The 21753-nt window shown below is 32.6% G+C and overlaps 1 protein-coding gene across 6 annotated transcripts in view; it reads right to left on the bottom strand.

Moving 5' to 3' along the window:
• The window catches only part of Tbck (TBC1 domain containing kinase), a 236481-nt gene that overhangs the window by 74657 nt on the left and 140071 nt on the right, over positions 1-21753 (bottom strand). For all 6 annotated transcript variants that reach the window (XM_058583784.1, XM_046458939.2, XM_046458941.2 and 3 more), the window contains one exon: positions 15160-15332. In XM_058583784.1, coding sequence (XP_058439767.1) covers positions 15160-15332 — 173 coding nt within the window. The remainder of the gene's footprint in view (positions 1-15159; positions 15333-21753) is intronic.

Here is a 21753-nt window from a genome sequence, read left to right as displayed (position 1 = left end):
TTATTTTTATTCATTTCAACAGGGCCAACACATTTTACCCTTTATTAAGATAAAGATTTCCAATCTTTATATCTTAATAAAAGTGCTACAAAATTCCAGATTGCTCATGGAGAGATTATTAGATAATGGTTTTGGAACACAAATAGTAAAGATAATACATGCAAAGCTAAACTTTTGCTTTCAATCAAACACTGCTCAGAATACTCTTAGCAGAGAATTTTCAGTTTTCCTCTAGGCTCATATTTTATTGTATATATAAAAAGAAATCACATAACTGTGCTTTTCCTTATACCTTACTGGAAAAACTTATTTAAATATAGCTATGTATGTGATTGTGTAGGCATATGTAAACATACAAACTAGAGAAATGAAGAACATTACAAAAAGCTTGAAAAGCTATGATTGTAATGTATGATGTAATGTATTGTAATGTATTAATTTAATGTACTGATACATACATTTCAATGAATGAGGGGATTTTGGGGGGGGGAACCAGGAATTAAACTCAGCAGAGAGAGGGCTTATTGACTGAGTCACATTCCCAGGCCATTTTTATTTTTTATTTTGAGACATGGCCTCAGCTAAGTTCCAGTGGCTGGCTTTGAATTTGCGATCCTTCAGCCTCAGTCTCCCAAGCAGCTGGGATTACAGGCAAGTGCCACACCATCCAGCTGGATGAAAACCTAGAAATTCTCATGGGAGAAGTGCCTGCCATAAAAGACTTATTACTTACTGGGAAAACATTTTTATACTACAGATAAAATAGTAATGTATAAGTTAACTTGAATTAAGTAATCTAAGTTCCCTTGTCTCTCAAATGAGCATAAAAATGCTTATCTTAGAGATTTTTTTAGGGGCAGATAAATAATGTACTTGAGCATCCCAAAACTACAATACATTGTAGTGTTTTTTTCTTTAACTTTTCAAACTACAAAAAGTATGTTGTTTATTATGGAGATTAAACTTCATAGACTGGTGTTTATATTTGACTTTTGGAAGTTATTCAACCGAAAGCATAAAAATGTGTTGTTATAAAGATTTTATCTACACTAAACCCATATTTAATCTATATTTCAAGCATATGCAATAAGTTGAAAATAATTCAATGTATGTCACATTATTTATAATAACAGTATATGTAACCAGTTACCATTAGGTGAAAAAATAAAATTTAACTTATTAAAAAATCCTGGGCAAGTATATGTGTTCATAATCAGGTTTTCATAAAGAATGTAACAATAATTCTTGCTTAGTCACGACTGTATGCAACTAAGTTCTACTATTCATAAACAGTATGGTGATTAAAATAGAGAAATTTAGAGTTACCACAATCTTTTTCCAAAATACATTCAGTCTCAAAAACTGAATTTCATTCTATCCATCAAAATGATATATATCTTCACTTATAATTTTCTTCAATTAATCAGCTGTGGTCAGAATTCTCAAGTACATTCTTAGCTATTTAAGGAAAAACTAGATAGTAAAGATCTTGGCACTAGATGAAATAATTCTTTTGGCAATTCCTGAGTAGTTTGAAAATCAAAATAGTATTAAAACGAAGAAGTAAAGGTCAAAGTGAAATTTTAAACTAAAAATTACTAAGGTAAACCTGCCAGAAAGATTCTTTTTTTGGCAAGGTAGCCTCTCTTAACTCTTAATTCTTCTTACTGTTTTTGCTGACTTTTAAGTGTGAAGCAATACAAGTAACATTGCTAAAGAGAAAGAGAATACCAGAATATCCATTCTTTTGTATAAATTATAGATACAGGAGACTGTTATGAAGTTCTTGGGTAGTTTGCAAAGTTGAAAATTTTAAACTTTAATTACTAAACATATAATAATGATTGTTACTATTTTTAAGTGCTTGTAATATATCAGGCACTGGATTAAGTATGTTAATTATGTATGTTAGATATTTTATTCTTAAAATAACACTGCCAGATAAATATTATTATAATTCTATTCACTTTTACTAAAAGAAAACTAGGGAGATTATGTGAATTACTCAAGATTAAACAATGAAAAAAAGCAAGTTTGAAATTTGAAACCAAGTCCATCCAGCAGCAAAGCTCATGTTTTTTTCTAGTATAATAGTCTGCTTCAGGAAATACATATAATAGATACATGTATAAACTAAATTAAACTTAAATTTATTCTTATAGCTGTTTTCAAACTTTTATTTGAAAGTTGAAAAATTCATTTTCCAATTAAAAAAAAAAACAATTTTAATCAGTTAAAGAATCTGAAGAAAGAATATATCATATAAAAACTTCAACATGAGTATTCTAATTTTAATGAATATACTTTTTATAGGGCATGCATACATTATTTTTTTCTATCTAATTTCCTGGTAGCTATTAATCTTCAAATATATATATATATATATATATATATATATATATATATATATAATGATGGAATTTTTTTTGTAAAAAAAAAAACAGGTAAAACAAAAAAAATTCTATGAACACAAAAACGTTCCACAAAATAGGTGGTTTTAAAAACAAATTTTGAGAAAAAAAATCACACGAATTAAGTAGGAATATTTTTCAAATAAGATGAACTTACCCAAACAGCCTCAGAAAGTATGAATGATCAAATGTCTCCCTAATGAAAAGACTCTTTGGTCAGATGGCTTTATAAATATGTTTTTCACAATCTATAAGAAATAGGCTATTACTAAACTATACTCTGATTAGAAAACAGTCAATGGGGGCTGGGGTTGTGGCTCAGTGGTAGAGCTCTTGTATAACGTGTGAGGCACTGGGTTCAATTCTCAGCATCACATTTAAATAAATGAATAAAATAAGGTTCATCAACAACTAAAAAAAAATTAAAAAGGAAAACAGACAATTGGAGAAATAAATTTAATATTAAGAATTAAAGAAACAAAAGAAATGAAAACTATAGATTTATCTATGAATATAGATGTATAAACAAAAAAATAAAATGCTGGCAAACTAAATGTAGTATGCATTCTTTCTTTTTTTTTGAAGTGACCAAGAGTGAATCTTAGGAATGTAAGAACCAATAAGAAGTTTTAATAATGTAACATATTACCAATTAAAAGAGGAAAAAAATATTCCAATAAATACACAATAAGAATTTGATAAAATTAAATTCTAAGAATGACACTCTTATCAATATAGAAAAAGATGGGAAATTCATTATTTTCATAGTGTTTATCATAGAATTAATAAAACTAATTCTGTAAATTTGAAGGATATGAAAACAAAATTTTAAAAAGGACACTGTTAAATACCAACTGAAAAACAAATTAAGCAAGCAATACATTTCTAAAAGATTAAAACCACCACCATGGAATAAATCTGACCAGAGAGGTAAAAGATCTCTACAATGAAAATTATTAAACAGTGACGAAAGGGACTAAAGAGCATACCAAAACAAACAAACAAACAAAAAATGCAAGTTCTGATATATTCATGTAAATCTAGGTGGTCATCCACATAGATGTAGAACTGGGCACACATGCAGAGCTGAAAAGCTTTAAGTTCTCATGGATTGATCAATAGGCTATGAGCAAGCAGAATGTGAAGGCTAAGACAGAATTACTGCCTTAGTATTGAAGATGTGTCCTAATATACACTTAGAGCCCTTTGCAGAGTCTGGACCACTTACTATATAGAGACAAGTAAGGAAATCTGTATCTAATCATTATCTGACCATTTTTAAGCTAACTAAGCAATGGACACACTTGACAAAGAATATAGACTACACAGAATTCAGAAAATTCACCAATGTTATCAACAATAAAAATCATCATCCCCCCCAAAAAAATTGAGCACTAAATGAACAATTAACTCCAAATGCTCAATTTTTAGAAATGAGCAGAAAATCTCATTTCCAGAAGTATAATATTATATTTATTTAAAATATTCAATTTTTAGCTGGGTATAGTGATTCACTCCTGTAATCCTAGCAACTCCAGAGGCTGAGACAGAAGGATTGCAAGTTTGATGCCAGCCTCAGCAACTTAGTGAGATCTTGTCTCAAAATTAAAATTAAAATTAAAGTTAAAATTAAAAGGGTTAAGTCCTTACTAGAAAAAAATTGTTAAAAAATTTCAATTTTCAACAAATAAGTTGAATGCTGTATTAACTAGGCAAAGATTTTAAATCAAATGTTTTAAAGAACAAAAGAAAACTGCTTAAAGAACTTAGAGAAAGTATGTCTAAAGAAGAATGTCTCATTAAATACAGAATTATATTAAAGAAAGAAAAACTTTTTATACAAAGAACAAAGTAGAAATTCTAGTGCTAAAAAAGTACAATGACTGAAATTAGGGGTTCAACATAAGATATGATGTGGCAGATGTAAGATCAGTGAGTAAGAAAACAGCTCCACTGAATTCCAGAGAAGAAAAAGAATGAATAACCTGGGCACAATAGTTCTTGCCTGTTATACCAGAAACCTGGGTGGCTAAAACCAGAGGATCTTATGTTCAAGGTCAGCCTAAAAACCTCTCTGAGGGTGGGGGTAGGGAAAATGAAAGAAAAGAAAAAGAACAAAAATATATTAATATATACAGCCTAAGCAACCTCTGGGAGAATATTACCCATATTGATATATAGATAGTAAAAAGTTCCAAAATTTAATGAAAAACAATCTACACATCCATAAAGTTCAATTAACTCCAAGTAGGATAAACTAAAAAAAAAATCTACATTTGGATACTGAATAATCAAATTTTCAAAAGGGCAAACAAAAATCTTAAAAGTTATAAGAGAGAAGCAAGTTAGAAATTAAATATCAGAAAAATTAAAAGCTGTTTTATTTGAAATGCATTATCAAAAAAGTAAAAAGATAATGCAGAATGGGAAAATATACATGAGTATATTTTCATGTATATCTCTGATAAGTCACTTATATTGAGAACATATAAAAACTCACACAGCTCTCAACAACGAAAAGACAACTAAATTTTTAAAAGAATAAAGAATTTGAATAAACATTTCTTCAAAGTTGAAGAAATTATCAATAAACAAATGAGAAGATTTGAATATCACGGGAGAAATGTTAACTTAAATCACAATAAGATACCACTTCAAATCTAGTAGGTGAGCTTTAATTAAAAAAAAAAAAACTGACAACAAGTATTAGATAGAAAGCAGACCAACTAGAATTTTCATAAGTTGCTGAGGGCAATGTAAAATAATACAACTTCTTTGTAAAACCATTTTGCAGTTCCTCAAAAAGTTAAACACAGAATTACACAATCCAGAGAATCCATTTGTGAGTATGCTAAAAGTAAGTACTCAAATACTTGTACGTGGAATATTGTTAGCAGCTTTATTCATAAGAACCTCCAATAGAAATAAGCTAAATGTGCATTAATTAATGAATTGATGAAAAGAGATATATGGTATATCTATAAAATGGATATTAATTCAGACATAATAAGGAATAAAGTATTGATAACATGATGCAACCTAGATAAATATTGGTTCTTGTTCTGTTTTTTTGGTGGTGCTGGGATTGAACCCAGGACCTAGAACATGCTAAACAAGGAAGGCCTCTACCACTGAGCTACACCTCTGTCCCAACATGGATGAATTTTGAAAACATGCTAAATGAAAGAAGGCAATTACAAAAGGCCACATACTGTATGATTCTATTTATATGAAATGTACAGATAAATTGATAGAGACATAGATCAGAGTTTGCAAGAAGTTGAAGGGAGGTAGGAAATGATTGCTAATAGATATGCAGCAACTTTTAAAGCAATAAAAAATATGGAATTAGTGGTGACAGTAATACAACCTTATGAATGTAGTAAAAAATCACTGTAAATTGCACACACTATGGGGTGAGATTTATGGTATATATAATTATATTTTAATTTAAAAAGAGGACCCATGATGTTATAAAGACCTGAGGTTCAATTTTGGCATTACTATTAACCAGCTATATAAACTATTAATCCTTTTCTGGGCTTAATTTCATGCTATTAGAAAATAGGAATTATCGTACTTTCTCTAATGGTTTGTGTGAGGATTAAGTGACATATCTACATTAATCAAGTATATTTTCTGGTAGACACCAAATTATTCAGTAGTTATTAATTCTCTTGTACTTTTACTCAAAATCTCAAACTCCCAATTTCATTTAAATTTTTATGCTTATTCTTCTCCCCCTCATCATATGCCATCATAATTCCTTAAAAAATAAGGCCAATGGCTTTCTAACTTATGTTATTCTGTAATAAAGGGGTACAATTTTGAATTTGAAAACTGTAAGCTCTTATTTAAAACTGCTGCATTTCCAAGTTTCAAGCTATCATATAGGTCATCTAGAATAACCCTTAGCTGACAAGTGAGTTTTCACACCAAAATCAACTATATGGTAATAATGTCTTCTGATGGACTCTTACTAGTGTTTCAAAACTTATTTCTCCTGGAGAGGCCTATTCTGCTTTTGGGAAACTATAATGCAAATGTTTATTTACTAGGTTCTTATTCTTATTTCTCAGTAAGTTTTTTTTTTGAAATTTATTGTAATCTTACTTCTGTGTATTCATGGAGGTGTTTTCCTCTTTATCATCCAGATTTCTGGAAGAAGAGATCGTAACAGCTAAAATTTCTTTGTATGAAATGAAGAACTGAGCCATATTAATAAGTGTATTTAACAAATATAATTTGTGATAGAAAATGTGAAAACATGGATGTATTCACACATTAAAAAACATGAAAAATCAGAATATAAAGAGGTAAAAAGTGTGAATTATTGCAAAACACCTAATTAGAAAAAAATTACCCATAAAATCTATTGATTAACATACATTAAATAAAATTGGAAGGAAGGAAAGATGGAGGATTAGAGGCTCTGTGGCTTGGGATATAAGCAGCAGAAATCCTGCTTGTCAGTGAGGTAGGTGACAAGGACAACTCACTGAAATTCCATATTGGATAGTAAGATAATTGTAGAGAAACAGAAATTCAGGTGCTCTGAAGAGAGGACAAGAAAGAGCATATTGGAGCCAGGCCTTTGGTGCCAGTGGAAAGGTAACACAGGGAGAAAAAGAAATACAGTGACCAAATGTGGCACGTGAGAACCTATGGAACAGAGAAACAGTCTGAACTTAGCTGAACCAGAGACTGTGCAGTGAACTGGTGTTTGACAAGTGCTCTATTTCTAGGCTGGCTAATAGAGAGCTGAGAAAGGGAGGCACCTTGAAGTGGCCATGTTGGATGAGTGCTTGCTGCTGTGGGACCCTGAAAAATCATAGCAGGTGTTGTCATTCTGTCCCAGCAAGTCCCTGATGTATGGCCTAGAGTCTGACTGGTGGGACACAAATGAAGTGGGCACACAGAAGATTGTGTACAGAGTGATTCAGGTTAGGGAATAGAGGGGAGTGTGACTTGCTTTTGCTTTGGGTCCTGGTGGCTCACAGGACCAGTCAATGAGGATCCAAAAGCTGAACAGGTAGGCATGATTGTTCTTGAAGGCCAGTCCTGGGAAGAGCACATTCACGGGCAGTGGCGTGAGCAAGAACATAAAGTGTTAGTTATTCTGCCATAGGAGTGGAGTTCTTGGGAGGCTCCTGACATTCAGATGCCCACCAGAGATCAGCATCTGCTTTGCCCTAGGGTGTGTTGATCTAACCTCTCTGGAGCATATACCACCCAACAAAGTTCCAAAGGTCTGATTAAAGCTAAACTCCAACTGCTGGAACTTCCCATTTACTCTGCACCAGCCCTGCCCTAAGAGTGCATTGATCTAGTCTGCTTGGATAAACTCCAATGGTCAGTACTTCTGATTATATCATACCATAAACTGGTAAGAAGGGATGCTGAAAGCTATTACAACCAGCTTTGTTTCTAGGCCACTCTTGCACAAAGCTTGGTGAACAACACAAAGAGGATGGATTTAATTGCTGCCAGCCCTTGCTCTCTCTAAGGGAAACATAGTCAAAAAAGAAACAGAAAGGAGGGCAATCTGGCATAGGGAGTGAATATCCATCCCTGCTGACAGTTTTGCTACAGGGAAGACAATTCCTTCATTTTTTAATTAGATATTTTTCTTTTAATCTTATTTATTTATTTAGTGTACCTCTCTGTGTGTGTGTGTGTGTGTGTGTGTGTGTGTTCCTGCCACTCAGACTGGCTAATGGAGATATATCTAAAACTATATAGATATAGATATTTTAACCCATTTGTTGTTTTGTTTTGTCTTTGGAGGGTTGGGTTGTTTGATTTTGTTTGAGTTTTGTTTGTTTTCATTTCCCTTTTTATGCTTTCTCCTTTCTTCTCCTTCTAATAGCTAAATTCTCTTAATCTCTTTTTTTAATGTTATCTCCTCTTTATTTATAACTGTCACTGGCTACCTCTCTGCTTTTCCTTTGTATATGTTTTGAATATTTTAAACAATTTTTTACCTTCCTACCTCAGTTTTTCCTGTAATTAATATACCAACAACATAGCACTTTTAAAAAAGAGATAACTACACAAAAGGACCACCTCATAAAAAAAAAGTGTAATCCATCTCAACAGATGTACAAGTATAAGAGTTCTGAAAACATGAAGCAACAGGCAAACAAGTCTCTCTCCCAAATTTATAATCTTCCCCCAAAGAAGTCACAGATATTGAAGGGGATAAAACTTCCAGGAAAGACTGCAAAAGGTTGATAAATAAAAGACACAATAAATTCAATAAAAATTCCGATGAAAGGATCATTAACAGATTAGATTGTATAGAAAACTGAACTTCAGGACTCAAAGACAGGATATATGAACTTGAACACTTGGTAAGAAATGAAGGAGGAGGAAAAAAAAAGGACAATGATCAGAATACACAAGAACTCTGAGACAACACTGAGAGACCAAACTTAAGTCACTGGGATTAAAGAGGGCATACATATATAGGACAATGGCATTTAGAACCTTTTATAATAAGAATAGCAGAAAATTTTTTTAAGTTTGAGGAATGAGATGGATATCCACATACAAGTTGCATACAGACCCTGAAATTGACTAAATAAAAACGAAATGAAACAAAACCAAAAAAACCTCTCTAAGACACATGATAATCAAAATGACTAACAGAGAATAAGAATAATCAAACAATAAAAACTACAAGATGAACAGCATCAGGTAACATTTAGAGGTAAACTAATAAGACAACTTGTGAGTTCTCAGATCATACTCTGAAATTCAAGAAAGCTTGAAATGAGATAACTGAAGCTCTGAACGAAAACAATTATCAACCAAAAGCTATCTTTCTGAATTAAAGAAGAAATAATAGCTTTCCAAGAAAAGGATAAATTAAAAGAATATATGACTACTAAGTTAGCACTATAGAAAATACCTCAAGGAATATCACACAGAGAAAAATTCAAAAACAAATCCCAGAGCTCCCAAATAGATGAAGCTCACTAGAAGAGGAGTTAAATAAATGAAAATTAAAACCAAATTAAATAATGAAACAAACCAAAAAGATAGGAAATAATAACTCTAAATGTAAAGAGTCTCAAATCTCCAATTAAAAGACAAAGATTGGCAAAGTGAATTAAACAACAACAACAACAAACAAGACTCAATTACATGCTTTTTACAACTCACCTTAAGGTAAAGACATCCAATAGACTGAAAATAACAAAATTGAAAAAGATATTTCATTCAAATGGAGTCTAAAAATAAGCAGGAGTAGCTATTCTCATGCTGAACAACAACAAGATTTCAAGCAAAAATTAATCAGAAGAGATAACGAAGGTTACTACATAGTAGTAAAGGGAATAGTACCACAAGAAGCTGTAATTACATTACATATATATGCCCAAAATGTTGGGTGTATGTAAGTACATAAAACACACAGTTCTTCAGGTTACGTCTCGGATTAACACTGTTTGCAACACCCACCTCTCACCAATAGACAGGTGTCATACAGACATAAAACCAATAAAGATGCTTCTGACCTAAATATTACTATAAATCAAATAAATTTAATAGACATCTATAGAATATTTCATCCAACAACAGTCAAATTCATTTTCTTCTCAGAAGCTCATAGAACCATTTCCCAAACAGACCATGTTTTAGGTCACTAAGTAAGTCTTAGCAAATTCAAAAAAACTGATAAAATCCTTTGCATCTTATCAAATCATATGGAATAAAATTAGAAATTGATAACAAGAAAAATCATAGAAACTATATAAACATGTGGAAATTGAATAATAATACTCTTTTGAAAGAAGTGGATTATAGGAGAAATGAGAAATAAAAAAAATTCCTAAATCAATCAAGAATAGTGATACACAATACTAGAGCTTAAACTATACTACAGAGCAAAAGTAAACAAAAATGGCATAGTATTGGTACCAAAATAGACTTGTAGACCAGTGATACAGTATAGAAGACACAGAGACAAACCCACATAAATACAGTTATCTCATACTAGACAAAGGTGCCAAAAACATACGATGGAGAAAAGACAGCCTCTTTAACAAATGGTGCTAAGAAAACTGGAAAGCCATAGGTAGCAAAAGATAACTAAACACTAAACCCTATATCTCACCATACACAAAACTCAACTCAAAGTGGATCAAGGACTTAGGAAATAGACCAGAGACTCTGGGCCTAATAGAGGAAAAAATAGGCTCAAATCTTTATCATGTTGAATTAGCCCCCCCCCCCCTTTTTTTTTTTTTTTAACAAGAATCAATAAATGAGATGGTTTCAAGGTGGAAAACTTCTTCTCAGCAAAACAAATAATCAATGAGGTGAATACAAAGCCTACAGAATGGGGGCAAATTTTTACCACATGCACAACGAATAGAGTAATAATCTCCAGGATATATAAAGAACTCAAAAAACACTAAAAAAAAAAAAAAAAAAAAGAAATAACTCAATCAATAAACAGGCTAAGGAACCGAACAGACACTTCTCAGAAGAAGATATATGATCAATCAACAAACACTTAAAAAAATGTTCAACATCTCTAGCAATAGAGAATACAAATCAAAACTACTCTAAAATTTCATCTCACTCCAGTCAGAATGGCAGTTATCAAGAATACAAGCAACATTAAGTGATGGTGAGATGTGGGGGAAAAGGCACACTCATAAATTGCAGGTGGGACTACAAATTGGTGCAACCAATATGGAAAGCAGTACGGAGATTCCTTAAAAACTTGGAATGGAATATCATTTGACAGAGCTATCCCGCTCCTCAGTTTATACCCAAAGGATTTAAAATCACCATACTACAGTGATGCAGCCACATCAATGTTTACTGCAGCTTAATTCACAATAGCTAAACTATGGAACCAACCTAGATGTCCTTCAATAGATGAATGTATAAGAAACTGTAGTATATACATATACAATAGAACATTACTCAATATTAAAAGAGAATAAAATTATGGCATTTGCAGGTAAATGGATGGAAATGGAAAATATCATGCTATGTGAAGTAAGCCAATCCCATAAAACCAAAGGCTGAATGTTTTCTCTGATAAGTCAAGGCTGATCCATAATGGGGGTGGGGGGAGCTTGGGAGGAATGGAGGAACTTTGGACATGGCAAAAGGGAAGGAAGGGAAGGGAGGTGGCATGGGGAGAGGAAAGATGATAGAATGAGAAGGAAATCATTACCCTAGGTACATGTATGGAAGACACGAATGGTGTGACTCTACTTTGTGTACAACCAGAGAAATGAAAAATTGTGCTCCATTTGTGTCTATGAACTGAAAATGCATTTTGCTGTCATGTGTAACAAATTAGAACAAATAAATAAATTAATTTAAAAAAAGAATAGTGGTACAATGTACCAAAAATATCTGAATATCTGGGACACTATGAAGGCATTTCTAAGAAGGAAATTCATAGTAATAAGTGCCTAAGTACACTAAAAGGGTGGGGGCGGTGAGAGAGAGAGAGATCCCACATAAAGAATCTAATGATACACCTTAAGGCCCATGAAAGCAGGGATATACTAATTCCAAAACCAGTATGATACAGGGATACTAAAATCAGAAATTAGAGAATTAAAAAAAGAAGGAGCAATGAAACAGAGTTGTTTTTTTTTGAAATCAACAAAGATTGATAAACCCTTAGCCAGAGTAACAAAAAGAGAAAGAAGACACAAATCAACAAAAATAGAGATGAAAAAGGAGATATCAATACAGGTATTTCTGAAAATCACTAGGGACTATTTTAAAAATATATATTCCAATAAATTGGGAAATCTAAGATATTCACAAATTTCTAGAAACATATTACCCACCCAAAGTGAACCAAGAGAATACAGAAAACCTAAACAACCAATATCAAGTAATGAGACTGAAGCAGTAATAATAAACTTTCTAACAACGAAAAGCCTACAATCAGATAGCCTCTTCAAATTATTTCATGAATAGAAATTCAAGAACACTCCCAAATTTGTTCTACAAAGCCAGTATCACCCTGATAGCAAAACCAGATAAATATACATCAAGGAAAGTAAACTATAGACCAAGATCTCTGATGAACATAGATGCAAAAAATCCTTAATAAAATAGTAGCTATTCAAAAATACATTATGAAGATTATACATCATGACCAAGCTGGATTCATCCCAGGAATACAAGGTTGGTTGAACATATACAAATTGATAAATAAGATATATGACATAATTTAGAATTAAGGGCAAAGATCACATGATCATCTCAATACATGCAGAAAATCCTTTAACAAAATCTGGCTTCCATTAAAAATACTTCTGTTAAAAATACTGAATAGCTGGAGTGATGGCTCAGTGGTAGAGTGCACACCTAGCATGCACGAGGCACTGGGTTCGAACCTCAGCACCACATAAAAACAAACTAATGTATCCACCTAAAACTAAAGATACATACATAAATAAATATTTTTAAAAAATACTGAATAAACTAGAGATGGAAGAAATGATACCTTAACATCATAAAGGTTATAGATAACAAACCCCAGGCCCAAATCACAGTGAATGGGGAAAAACTAAAAGCTTTCCTCTGAAATCTGGAGAAGACCAGAGTGTCCACTCTTACCACTCCTACTCAATATAGTTCTTAAAACTCTAGTCAGAGTAATCAGGCAAGAGATGGAAATTTAAGGATTACAAATAGGAGAAGAACTGAAAATATCTGTCTGCTGATGACATGATACTATACTTAGAAGACCCCTCCCCCCAAAACACTTCTAATAAGTAACAAATTTAGCAAATTATAATGACAAAAGATCAATATATGAAAATCAATAGCTTTCTTATATTCCAATGATGCATCTGCTGAGAAAGAAATCAGAAAAACAATTCCATTCACAATAGCCACCCCCACCATAAAATAATTCTAAAAGGCCTCTATAATGACAATTATAGAACACTGAAGAAAGAAATTGAAGATGACCTTGGAAGATGGAAGGATTTCCATATTCTTGGATAGACAGATATAATATTGTCAAAATGGCCATATTATAAAAGCAATCTATAGTTTCAATGCAATCCCCATGAAAATTTCAATGACATTTTTCATAAACAGAACTAGAAAAATTGTTCAAGAATTCATATGGGAGAAAAAAAAGACAGAATAGCCCAAACAATCCTGAGTAGTAAGAGTGAGATTAGAGGCATCAAAACACTTGATCTCAAGTTATACTACAAAGTTGTAGTAATAAAATAGCATGTATTGGCATAAAAACAGATATTCCTCCTCCAGTTAGGACGACAATCATCAAGAACATAAATAATGACAATTGCTGGTAAGGAAGTAGAGTAAAAGGTATATAATGTTAGTGGGACTACAAATCAGCACAACTACTTTGAAAGCAGTAAGGAGTTCCTCAACAGACTAGGAATGGAACCACCTTATTGCTCAGCTATTGTCCCCAAGAATCAAAATCAACATACTGTAGAGATACATGCATACCAAGTTTATAACAGCAGCATTCACAGTAGCCAAATTATGTAACTAGCCTAGGTGCCTGTCAAGAGATGAATGAATAAAGAAAATGTGGTTTACATATACAATGGAGAGTCAATCAGCTATAAAGTATGTAATTATGTCATTTGTGGATAAATAGATGAAACTGGAAAACATCATGTTTAAGCCAGACTCAGAAAGTCAAGAGTCAAATGTTTTCACTCCTATAGGGATGTTTCAGGGGTAGAGGTAGGGGAAGGCATTAAAAAAAGGGGACAATCTCAAGAAAAGAGAAGGCCAGAAACACAGGAAGGGGATCCAGAGAGAAGGAGGACAGGAGGATATAGGGAAGTGCTGAGGAATGAAATGTACCAAATTGTGCTACCAAGATACAAACACACTAGTGATTCCTGCATATGTATATACATGTACATATATATGTATGTGTGTATATTTATATAGACACAGACTGTGTAATTATTATGTACTAATTAAAGTAAAAGTAATAATAGAAAGGAGATTCAGTAGACTAGAACAAGAAGATCAGGTGAAGGAAGGAGGGGAGGGAATGGGAAGGTACTGGGAAATGAGACTGATAAAATTATGGTACATACATGTACAAACATGCCATAATAAATCCCACTATTATGTATAATTATAGTATACCAATAAAAATAAAAATAAATTGAAAAAAATTGGAAAGTGTTTATTATTAGAATATAAAATTTTACGTTAAAGTCTACTCTATTAAGTATATTAAAGGATCATAAAACAATATATGTAATTGAAATTTGATTTAATGGAAATAATTAATATATTGTGGTAATAGAACATTTGGAACATATGAATAATTATAACTGAAAGCTACATTCATCATATTTATAAATTGTGTTTTATAAGAAGGACAATATAGAAAAACCTGAAAAACAGTTTTTCAAAATGTTATCTCTTTTATCAACCAACAAATAAATTCCTATTAACAATTCTTCCTTTGCTTCTGGTATCTCTTATTACACATAAACTTGATGCATACACAGATACTGTGATTGCATAGAAAATAAAATATGAAATAATGTGTAAAATAAGTTTCTTAACTATAATGTCTAAATAGAGATTTTTTTGAAATATCTGTGTGAATGCAATCATATATTAGAAAATAGCTCCATTAAAAAGGATATAAATAACAATATTAAGAGCAATAATAATACCAGGATATATTACTTTTGCATACATCTTCTTTTAGAGTTTGTAATTTCAATCTGCAAATACATACCAGATCTGTTTTTGGAGGCTCTACACATTCAGCTGAAAAATATGGTGAACTTCTGACTCCACTGCTGTCAGAAGTTGGTTTTGGAGGTTGAGCATGCTGTCTATAAGTAGCACTTTTAGGCGTCCAACAAAATAGGTTGATTGATTCTCGTACACAGCGTTCAATGTCAATTTCTAGACAGAAAATTAAAGAGCAAATAGAATTTGGATAGGTTTGTGAATATAAAAAAACTACATGTTTCCTAAATGTATATATGTGAATATAGCTAAGCAGATAACTAATTAGAAAAGGTGCTAGTAAAAAATATAGATATTAACCAACATATCAATTCCTGGAATGGTAGACATATTTGGTGGTACTGTATGTATATGTAAATGTATGTATATAGGCATGTTTTATGAGAGTGTTTTATTGATTTACCTACATATATACATGTATGTTTGTATATTTTGGTATATTATTTAAGTAACATAAAACATGTCTTCTTATGATCCATTTACTCTGACAATGATTTTACCTTTGAAAGTAAAATAGAGAAGAAGGGGCTTGGTATTTGGGATAAGGCAGACAAAAGACTCAGATGTTGATTCACCACAGTTTCTACTGAAGTGTACTGAAAGCTTCATTGCCATATATTAAATAAGATATAAAATAATCAAGGCAAAATTTATCAAAATTTCAAGTCAGATATTTTCCTTTTTTATACTTTCCTGAATTTAGTGCAGAAAGGTTGAAATGCATATGATTTAAATTATTTCAAAAAAGAAACATTTTCTCAAAAGATTTTCTGATCTCAAATTTGAAATTTAGGTCCCTTTGATATAGAGACAATATAACATAGAAACATGCAGAGATAATATGTATATTACAACTTCAAATTATTGTGTTTTTATTGAAACCACAGCACAGCTCCATTCCTGAGGAATTAATCATTCCTGTGTTTGTATAGAAATATGTGTAGGAAAAGTGGATACTTCACAGAAAGATAGAAGTGCAAGAAGTTGACTGAGATGAAGGAATTTAGCATGAGTTAGTTTTTCACTCTATGTATTCCTAAAACAAGCAAATGTTTCCCAAGTATTTTATTTTATTTTTTGAGGTTAATGTGAATGGGGTAGTTTTCCTAATTTCTCTTTCAGAAGATTCATAACTGATTCATAGAAATGCATTTGATTTATGGGTATTGGTTTTATGTCCTGCTACTTCAGCAAATAATGATAAGTTTGAGTTCTTTTCCTATCCATATCCCTTTAATTTCTTTTGTCTGTCTAACTGTTCTGGCTAGAGTTTCAAGGATTAAGTTCAATAGAAGTGGTGAAAGAGGGCATCCCTGTCTTGATCCAGTTTTTAGAGGGAATGCTTCCAATTTTTCTCCATTTAGAATGATGTTGGCCTTGGGTTTAGGACAGATAGCTTTTACAATGTTGAGGTACATTCCTACTATCCCTAGTTTTTTCTAGTGTTTTGAACATAAAAGGATGCTGTATTTTGTCAAATACTTTCTCTGCATCAATTGATAAATCATATAATTCTTATCTTTTAAGTGTATTGGTGTGATGAATTTATTTATTGATTTCCATATGTTGAACCAACCTCAAAACTCTGGAATGAACACCACTTGATCATGGTGCACTACAGAACACTAAAGAAAGAAATTGAAGAAGACCTTAGAAGATGAAAAGATTTTGCATGCTCTTTGATAGGCAAAATTAATATTGTCAAAATGGTCATATTACCCAAAGTGCTATACAGATTCAATGTGATTCCACTTAAAATCCCAACATCCTTCCTTATAGAAATAGAAAAAGCAGTAATGAAATTCATTTGGAAAAATAAGAGACCCAGATTAGCCAAAGCAATCCTTAGCAAGAAGAGTGAAGCAGGAGGCATCACATTATCAGACCTGAAACTACCCTACAAAGCTATAATAACAAAAACAGCATGGTATTGGCACCAAAATAGACTTATAGACCAATGGTACAGCACAGAAGACACAGAGACAAACCCACATAAATACAGTTATCTCATACAAGACAAAGGTGCCAAAAACATACAATGGAGAAAAGGTAGTCTCTTCAACAAATGGTGCTGGGAAAACTGGAAAGCCATATGCAGCAAAATAAAACTAAACCTTATCTCTCACCATGCACAAAACTCAACTCAAAGTGGATCAAGGACTTAGGAATTAGACCAGAGACTCCAGGCCTAATAGAGAAAAAAGTAGGCCCAAATCTTCATCACGTTGGATTAGGCCCTGACTTCTTCAACAAGACTCCTAAAGCACAAGAAATAAAATCAAGAATCAATAAATGGGATGGATTCAAACTAAAAAGCTTCTTCTCAGCAAAAGAAACAATCAATGATTTCAAGAGAGAGCCTACATTTTGGGACCATATTTTTGCTACACGCATGTCAAATAGAGCACTAATTTCCAAGATATATAAAGAACTCAAAAAATTTAACACCAAAAAAAAAAAAAAAAAAAAAAAAAAAAAAAAACCAAAAAACAAAATACCCACAAACAATACAATCAATAAATGGAATAAGGAGCTGAACAGACACTTCGCAGAAGATATACAATCGATCAACAAATATATGAGAAAATGTTCAACATCTCTAGTAATTAGAGAAATGCAAATAAAAGCTAAGATTTCATCTCACACAGTCAGAATGCCTGTTATCAAGAATAGAAACAACAATAAGTATTGGTAAGGACTGGGGTTAAAGGCACACTCATACACTGCTGGTAGGACTGCAGTTGGTATAACCAATCTGGGAAGCAGTATAGAGATTCCTTAGGAATTAGAATGGAACCACCATTTGACTCAGCTTTCCCACTCCTTGGTCTATATTCAAAGAACTTAAAATCAGCATACTATAGTAACACAGCCACATCAATGTTTATAGCAGCTCAATTCACAATAGCTAAACTGTGCAATCAACCTAGATGCCATTCAATAGATGAATGGATAAAGAAACTGTGGTATATAAACACATGGGATATTACTCCACATTAAAAGAGAATAAAATTATGGCATTTGCAGGTGAATGGATGGAGTTAGAGAATATCATGCTAAGCCAATCCCAAGAAACCAAAGGCAAAATGTTCTCTCTGATAAATGGATGCTGATCCATAATGAGGCAAGGCATGGGAAAAGTGGAGGAACTGTGATTGGGCAAAGGGAAGAGAGGAGAGGGGGCATGGGGGCAGAAAAGATGGTGGAATGAGATGGACATCCTTACCCTAGGTACATGTATGACTGCATGTACGACTGCACATATCGTGCGACGCTACATCACATACAGAGAAATGCAATTTTGTGTTCCAATTGTATACAATGAATCAAAATGCATTCTGCTGTCATATATACCTAATTAGAATAAATTAATTTTAAATAAACCAAGCAAATGGCATATATACTTATTTCTTCTGCAAAATTCCAAGTGTGTCAGCTCAGAAAGGCAATGGAAATAACTATGTTTAAAATTGCAAAGGGACAAGTTTCCTATTTCTGTTTTTGAAATAAAAGCCTTGTAAGGGAAAAAGGAAATAGGCACTTAGTATACATGGAGGGTGCTGTGTGTAGGGCTTAATCTTGGTTGTCACTGTGACTGGATTGAGGGATGCCTAGAACAATGGTAAGTCACACTTCTGTTTGAGGCCGAGTTGGAGGAAGTTGGGTCACTGGGGACAGGATCTCTGAGGGTATATTAGAATCCTGGTTCCTTTCTTCCACTCTCTTTTGTGTCTCAGCTGCCATGAAGTACCTTGCCACATGCCCAAGGGCAAGAGGGCTTAGTGACCATGAAGCTGTGAGCCAAAATAAATCTTTACTCTTTATTTATCTCAGCTATTTTGTCAGAGCAACAAGAAGACTGATATAGAACACTAGTCATGCATTTAGTTATTTGCCATCATAAGGTAGAGAACCTTTAGCAAAGGGAAGGGAAAAATGACACTGAGCATCTACTATGCAATAAGCTTTGTGTATTTTTCATTTAGTTTGTTTAATTCTTTCAATGATGCCTAAAGATGGGTATTGTAATCTTTCTACCATTTTTATTGAAGATGAAAAAGCTAAGAAAACATAAGGGAACAGACTTATTTTGTGTTCTACTATGGGTGGAATGTCTGAATACTGAGGGGTTATAGGCATATTTTGTTATTTCCCAATTCATTTAGATTTGGAATACGACCAGCAGGTCTGAAAAGATCAGTTACTCAATTAAGCATTCCTATATCTGCTATTAAGTGATTTCTGCCAATCTCACAGCTGTTTCTACTGATGGCTACACAAAGAGGTCAGATTTCATCATTCTACATGCTATTTCTATCAAAAAATTCTACAAAACAGTTAAAACAAGATTTGAAATTTGAGTGTATTATATGAGCAATGGCTAACACAGTGAAGTGTATTTTTTTTAAAAAGCTCTATAACATAATTAACCTGATATTCCACAAGGAAAAGGATACAAACACCAACCAGAAGAAAAATATAAAAATCAAAGTTATTTTTCTCTACTCTGCTTAAGAAGAAACAGACATACTCAATTTATTTTAGAAAACTCTCAATTAAAATAGTTACTATAAAAATTTATTAGCTGAAGAGAAAAAGCTCTTAGTCATCTAAATTTGTCTTTTTGCTCTGCTTAATCCTAAAAGAATTTCAGTTCATAGATTTTGCATCTGCAGTATTCAAATCAGTTTGACCCATCTGTCTACCGAGCAAAATGTTGAAATCAAGTCAATGGTCCAGATCATTTTCCATTTCCCAATGGAAAATGCCAATTTGTATCTCATTCCAAAATATCCTACTAACACCATAAACAGTTTACAGTAAATCTTGAAAATTTACTGGGGAAGTTTTAATTCCACACTGATGGTCAGTACTGGCATATACCATATTCTCCATTCACCTGGCCCAAGTTACCTCTCCATTCCCAAATCCTTCCAAAGTACTTTGTCATAATCTAAATATAGCAAAAATATTTTGTGAACTGTATATTGCAGTTGCAATTATTCTTACCTCTCTTCTGATACTACTATTTTCTCTCCTACATCATAATTATTTGTATAGCACATAGTGAATAAAGCATGTACCCTAATTACAGTTCCTCAGGTTTGAACCAAAGATACTTTGAGATTCTAAGTGAAATAACTTATCTAAATTGGTTTCTTGATCCTTCTTCATAACTACTGTGTCTCTCAGAAACACTGAATTATGTTCAGCATGATAAAAACATCTCAGGTTTACCTTTGGGCAAAGGTAGGTTAAAAAAAAAACACACATTTCAATTGAAACCTTTTTATACTTTAACGGCTGCTGAGTTGCTTCCTAGATCTATTGATTAGTTGTTTTAGTGGCACTTCTTTTTACTATTATCCAGTTCTGTTCAGCTCTCCTCTACATATGATCCGTATTTCTGTGAGGAGGATTAAAAATTAAAAAAAATATTTTCTTTCTTGATTTATTTCATCATTTTGATGGATCATATTTTCTAGTAGTATACAAGAAAGAGTGCATAGGAGGAAACTTATTTGTAAACTTTGCATGTCTTTTATATCTTTATCCTGCCTTTGAATGATGGTTTGGCTATGCATAGTATCTAGAATTGAGTATTTTGAAATGAAATAAAAAAAAATGTTCTGTTTCTTAAAAAACTTCCTGATCGTTCATACTTGTAATATCTTTTTATATTTACCTTTTTGAGGATATTCCTTTTTTCAGATTGGATGTTTTGTACATATGAGCTGGGTTTGGTAACTGAGCGTTCATTAAAGGGGAAAGTGGGGAGTAGTTATTTTGTTAGAGAACCCTTAAGTAAGCTATTTCTCTTTCAGGGGAAATACAGTTTCTCTAGGAAATTCTTTCATATTCTCAATTACCTATTGACATCCTTCTGGGAATTGACTATGTTGTTAGGGAGTGGGGCAGTAGTTGGGGTTATACCTATATACAGTCACTTAACTCCTCTCTTATCCTTCTTGACTCTCAGTTTGAAGACTCTCTAATTCCATCATGTGAAGGACAATCTATCCATACTTGATAATGTTTTACTGAAGTAAATAAAGACTGTCTTTTTCTATACCAACTTTCCTTCCATTTTTGTATTTCCTTTTGTGTTGGGAAATGTCACAGTTGCTGTGGACAATGTAAGATACAACTCAAGAGTAAGATAGAGATACATTCAGTTTGGTGTAATGGCAGATATCTACGTTTGAAATAACTTACGAGTACTGACAATGATTTTCTTTGTCACCAAACTGAAGCCTAGCTCCTTAGCAACTTAATTTTAAATTTGGCCTATACAGCCTTGACAAAAAATTAACAGTTTACAATAGCTTAAGACCACATCCCTAGGACAACACTAGCCTTTCTTAAAGTGCTTGCCTGTGAGAACACAAGGATGCCAAAAGAATTTACTGTTAGTTCCAATTGGCACCTGAAGAAAGAGGCCCTGTCTTCCTGTATCCAATGGGAAGGTAGGAGCCTAATAAGCATGAATTAGCAAACCCTATGGATTTCACATGAATCAACCTACATGCGCCCTGTTTTGTAATTTCGTTTTTATCTAACTCCATTAAGCTACTGC

This window comes from Marmota monax, unplaced genomic scaffold (genome assembly GCF_021218885.2).
Source record: "Marmota monax isolate L192 unplaced genomic scaffold, Marmota_monax_Labrador192_F-V1.1 WCK01_AAM20220418_F8-fsc00002, whole genome shotgun sequence".
Taxonomy (NCBI): domain Eukaryota; kingdom Metazoa; phylum Chordata; class Mammalia; order Rodentia; family Sciuridae; genus Marmota; species Marmota monax.
The sequence above is the reverse complement of the archived record's forward strand: the minus strand, read 5'-3'. Positions and strand labels throughout refer to the sequence as shown.